Below are 5,947 nucleotides of genomic sequence, written 5' to 3' on the forward strand. Positions count from 1 at the left end.
GGATGGATAGATAGATAGATAGATAGATAGATATCAGGACTATATTGCAAGGCATGATGCAGTGCTCTCACTGGTGGAGCACCTGTGCTCTGCAGCCAAAGTGTGAGTTTCTGTCCTGGCTTCATCACTTCCTAGCTGTGTGATGCTGGGCAAGTTACTTACCCTCTCTGTGCCTTAGTTTTCTCATCTGTAAAAAGAGGGATGATGATGATGATGCTGTTCAAATAACAAAAAGGAACTGTTGGAAATTATGAATATGATGGCAGAATATAAAGTTTTAGGGAAAAGTTGAGGAAATTCTAAGAATAATCAAAAAGACAAAGAAATGGAACATAGAAACAACAAGAAAAAGAGACACTAAACCTAAGAGGTACAAAATCAGAGTTGCAGGGAGAGATACACACAGGGAGAGAGACAGACGGACAGACAGAGAGACAGGAAATCATGAGAGGAATGACCAACCTTTCCCAGTAGTGAAGGAAGCGAGTTCAGACTGAAAGAGCCTCTTCAGTGCCCGCATGATTGATGGGAAAAAGACCCAGTCTAGGGCACAACACGGTGACATTTTTAAACACTGACGATGAAATAAAGATCCCAAAAGTTTCCAGAGAGCAGAAAACAGATCACATAAAAAGAATTGGAACTTGAGTGGCAGAGGGGATAACCAAGTTCTAAGCAATGTGGACTGATTCTGGAAAGGCCACCCTATTTCCAGGACATCAAACTTGTTTGATTTAGATACATTTGTCACTATAAAAAGTAGCTCTTATGCATTTGGCAGAGTCGGGGCTCAACTCCTTGCTCAGTGATTCTCAAAATCCCATCTCTCCTTTGTCCAGAAGCATCTATTTCTTTTATTTTTTAATTAATGTGAAAAAGTATTAAATTTACCTTCCTTTCCTCTTCCTCTGCTTCCCTCTCCCTTGCCCTTGCCCCTCTTGTTTCTTCTCCCTTTCCCTTCCTTTACCTTCTGAGCCTTCATACTTTTGCTGCGTCTATTTCTGTCTCTCTCTCTCCGTTTCTCTTTCTATCCACAGAAGTCTTATGTTTGTCTAATAATTGGCAGAAGAGATCTTTTTTTTTTTCTCGCTTTTTAAGCGATGAATAGTTGGCGTCACATCAAAGACAAGCCCTGTGGTTTTCTGGCTGCCCCAGAAGGGCGGTGCAGCTGGCAGGCATCCCAGCTGCCTGGTGATAGGCATGTGGAAGAGATACCAGGCTCACAGGTCACTGTGTATGTGTTCATGTACGTGTGTTTTTCAGGCCAACAGCAGGCTGAAGCAGATCGAGAAGGAATACACTCAGAAGCTTGCCAAATCTTCACAGGTAAGCAACATTAAAAGACAGAAAACCAGGTAAAACCAAAACAAAAATGAAACCTCCACGTAAAACCTTTGTACAAGTTAAACTTCATTCTTTTCAGTTTTTTTGTGAAATGGTATATTTTTATGCATATACAAATAAACAGAATATGGTTTTAATATTTCAGTCATTAAAAATCAAGAAAAATTAGGCATATTTAACCACTTGAAACAACACACACATGCGCACGCGCGTGCGCGCACACACACACACACACAAACACACACTCTCAGATGTTGTAAAACCAGCCTGTACACTTGAACAAGCCCAGGCTGAAACATACTTCACAAGGACAGGAGATACACACCTACATTTGTGATGTAAGCAGTTTGGTACTATCTGTGCTTTTTTTGTAATATTCCATTTTGCTCTACCTAAAGCCTTCTTCAAACAAAATTCAAAATGACAAATAATTCTAGGTTAAGTCTGCAGCTCAACTGTTGACTCCTTTTGGGAAAAAGAGAATTCTAAGTCCCTACATCCATAACTTGCTATTTGTACTTACTATTGTAGTTTTAGTATAAGGAAGGCCAATAATTGAATGCCTGTCTCTACTTGAAATACGATGCTCAGAGTACTTTTTCAGCATAAGTCGTTACAGTGATATCCAATAGTATCATTTAAGGAACTCCAAGTATTCCTTACTTGTGTAAGTGATTCTAGAACAAATAAATACTACTTATCTTTACTTTGCAGGTAGGTAGGTAAGTTAAGCCATTTGGTTTTGTGAGCATATCTAATGATTGGTAAAACAAGCTTGTCTTCATATTTTTTAATATATACAGTGGTATTTGGTAGTAAACTAGAATTTACCATACTACCACATACTGCCACATAATAGTAGTAACAACAACAAAACAATAATAATATCTAATGTTCATGGGGCACTAACCATGTTGACTCATTCAGTCTTTCACAATAACTCTGGAATTAGGAACTATTATTGGTGCCATTTTTCCATTTGCAAAAACTAAGATTCAGAGAGATAAGATCACATAAGTTGGCAAGTAACTAAGCCAGGACCCAGTCTGGATCTGACTTCAAAGTGGAAGTTCTTAAGCTTAACATTACCAGCCTGGTCCAATCCCTTCCTTTTTTTCTTTTTTTTCCCCGAGACGGAGTTTCGCTCTGTCGCCCAGGCTGGAGTGCAGTGGCGTGATCTGGGCTCACTGCAAGCTCCACCTCCCAAGTTCACACCTTCTCCTGCCTCAGCCTCCGGAGTAGCTGGGACTACAGGCGCCCGCCACCACGCCTGGCTAATTTTTTGTATTTTTAGTAGAGACAGGGTTTCACCGTGTTAGCCAGGATGGTCTCAATCTCCTGATCTCATAATCCGCCTGCCTCAGCCTCCAAAAGTGCTAGGATTACAGGCATGAGCCACTGTGCCTGGCCCATCCCTTCCATTTTTAATATGACAAAACTTTTCATTTTTTTGTTTGTTTTTGAGACAGAAGTTTCGCTCTTGTCGCCCAGGCTGTAGTGTTATCACATGGTCTTGACCCACTGCAACCTCCACCTCCAAGTTGGCTTCAGGCGATTCTCCTGCCTCAGCCTCCTAAATAGGTGGGATTACAGGCACACACCCCCACACCCAGTTAATTTTTTGTATTTTTAGTAGAGGCAGGGTTTCACCATATTGGTCAGGCTGGTCACAAACTCCTGACCTCGGGTGATCCGCCCTCCTCCCAAAATGCTGGGATTACAGGCATGAGCCACCACACCTGGCCTAAAATTTCAGTTCTATGAATTCACATCCCATTAGAAAAGCAAAAAGTCTTTGTCCAAATGAAGAGTCATATGTGTTTGTGTAAGAAATGATAATTATGTCTTGATTGCCATTATTCCAGCCCTTCTTGAGGAAAGAACATGGAGAAATATCCTTTTAATCCACCGAAAAAGATTCTTGCAATCAAAAGAAATCTATTTAGGCCAAAAGTTAAAGTTTAAATTAAAACATTAAAAATCCCCAGTTGGCATATCCTAACATCCTGCTTATTTCGCTTTATGTTAAATGAGGGAAACAGACCGAGAGTGAGATATAAGATAGCTAATAAAAATGCCTGAATAATGAGAGTGTAAACAGGAGTATTTATCTAAAGGAATGTATGAAGAAGCCTGATTAGTTGATATTAAAACAAATTAAATATAAGTTAATGCAGAAGAAAGCCTGAGCTCTGGAGTCTAGCACCCCTGGATTTGAATACCAGCCCTACCACTTCCATGACCTTGAGCAAGTTACCTGCCCTCTTTGGAATTCAGTTTCCTCATTTGTCAAATAGAGGAGCAGTACCAACCTCACAGGATGGTTTTAACTATTAAGTAAAACAATGCCAAAAATGTGTTCAGTATAGTGCCTAGTACACACTAAAGCACTTAATAAATGTCAATTATTATAGTATCAGCACTAAAATTGCCATAGAGAAAGAGGAAAGGAGGGAGGGAAGAATGAAAAAAAGTTTGGAAGGTGGAACAGATTATTGCTTCAGACACCATGTTTTTGGGTGTTCACAAATTGATAAAATCTCCCTGAAAAGCTTGGAGAGGCATAGGGTTGCTAACTGTTTTCCCAAGGAAAGACTTGAAGGTGGAGAAGGAAAAACCAACTAGTAACAACTATCATACACTATTACCATCATTTCATTAATCAAGGGACAGCGCAACACCAAAAAAATCTTAGAAAGGGTGTAATATAATAAAAGATAGTCCATCCTTTTCATAAAAGTTAGGATGATAACCTTACATTGATAATATTTTGTTTGCCAACTTCTAAATATTTATATCTGTGAAATGGCATTTGAGAAGCATTAGTCTACAGTGCCAGTCAGTTCAGAGAAGCATGTCAGATTATTTAAAAATGAGCATTATAAAACAAGACTGTGGATTGGATCTCTCCGTATTTAAGTGATAGTTTGTTGGAATCTCTAACTCATATCTCATTAAGCTGATGAGAACACTAAAACCAAAGCTGCTTAACTCGGTTGGGTTTTCAAAAATCCCTTTCTGAAAAAAAGAAAATGAACGCATTAGTAATGAATGTGTTGGTACCTCAGAGAGCATAAGATTAAATTTGGAAAATATTTTAAAGATTTTCCTCCTTTAGAGGAAGCTGCTTACTTTTCACAATTTTATCAAGCCTTTAGGACCTAATAGAGCATGTACATTGAACCCTTGGCACACCTGAGGACTGTGCCCGTTCTGAGATCTGCAGCACTCACCCTCGCCACCACTGCAGTGTTTGCATCATCTCTGGGCATGCCCGCAAATATCATTTCCATCAGAATCACATATTTTTTAATCTTAATAAAAGAATGCAGATGATGCAAACACTGCGGTCGTGATGAATGCTGGAGTTTACTCCTCTTAAAACATTGAAATAATAAGTGATTATAGATTTACCTTGTCTCTTCAATATTAATACAGTTTTCCTCACTCAGCCCAGTCATCTAGTGGCCATTTTTTCAAGGAAAGATACTGCCATTTTGCCAGAATGTCCACAGTTAGAAACATGGGCAGGACTGAAGTTTGAATGCTAGTTGAGCTTGCCTGCTGCCAAGGGACAAGTGTCTCCTACCGCTACCCCACACTGCCCAACACCTGAGGCGTATTAGTAGCTGGGACTATTCCACATGACCCCTGTGCCCATCTCTGTGCCAGCCTCCTGGGGGCCAACCCAGAATGCACGGGGCATCCACTCATTTTATGAGAAGCTTCAGTGTTCACCTAACCTTCCTAAGCATGGCTTCTTAAGTGGCATGTCTTCTCTACTGCATCATGTTTTAAAGAAGAGTTTTGTAAAACTCTCAAACTGTACTACAATCTGAAAAACAATAGAATGAGTTGAAGATGAAATCCTAACCCCTATTTAGGATCCTGTTTGTTTGGTTTTTTTTTTTAAGACGACTAACATTTTTGCAAAGCATTGATTGCTTAACAATTATTGTTAACTATTATTAACTATTACGACTTTCATGAGTTCGGGTGCTTACGCCATCAGCTCAAAATAGCTCTCCTTTTGTTTCTGAAAATACTAATTTTTAATATCCATATGAAAATTATCTAATCCACTTCTTTCGTTGAAACTAATACAGTATAAACATTTAGTTGAGTGGTAGCATTTTGTTTATGGTTTTTAATTATGATTCAATCAAAACTGGAAAGTTTTCATTATGATTGTATATATTAGCTTTCATTTTTCTTAGAACCTTTTTTTAACATTATTATTCTACAAGAAGGGTAGGTTAACTGAATACAATTTGCCAGGTGATGGTTTTTTATTACTTACCCCGATTATAGTTCTACTACTTAAACTGGGTGCCAGTTATTATATACACTGAGCTTAGGAGAAAGTAGTCCATTTTCTTATACTCTAGGTCTATGACCAGTAGAGTTTTGTTCCTTACCTGAAGCATGTTAATCTGATTATTATGATTATTTCTCAATCTTAAAGTGTTAAATCTTGTTTTTTAAATTATCCTTATTTTAGTTACTGTTCCATATCCGTATCACCTGTGAGTCTATTCAACCAAATAATTTATCTATTTATCTAGCCAAGTTGTTTCACCTGAAGTGTTTTAACATTCTCCCC

At 38.6% G+C, this 5,947-nt stretch overlaps 1 protein-coding gene across 3 annotated transcripts in view; it reads left to right on the plus strand.

Annotated features, from left to right (window-relative positions):
• CEP112 (centrosomal protein 112kDa) overlaps positions 1-5,947 on the plus strand; it is a 587,957-nt gene that overhangs the window by 466,783 nt on the left and 115,227 nt on the right. For all 3 annotated transcript variants that reach the window (XM_011992146.1, XM_011992147.1, XM_011992148.1), the window contains one exon: positions 1,264-1,326. In XM_011992146.1, coding sequence (XP_011847536.1) covers positions 1,264-1,326 — 63 coding nt within the window. The remainder of the gene's footprint in view (positions 1-1,263; positions 1,327-5,947) is intronic.

This window comes from Mandrillus leucophaeus, unplaced genomic scaffold (assembly GCF_000951045.1).
Source record: "Mandrillus leucophaeus isolate KB7577 unplaced genomic scaffold, Mleu.le_1.0 Scaffold404, whole genome shotgun sequence".
Classification (NCBI taxonomy): Eukaryota; Metazoa; Chordata; class Mammalia; order Primates; family Cercopithecidae; genus Mandrillus; species Mandrillus leucophaeus.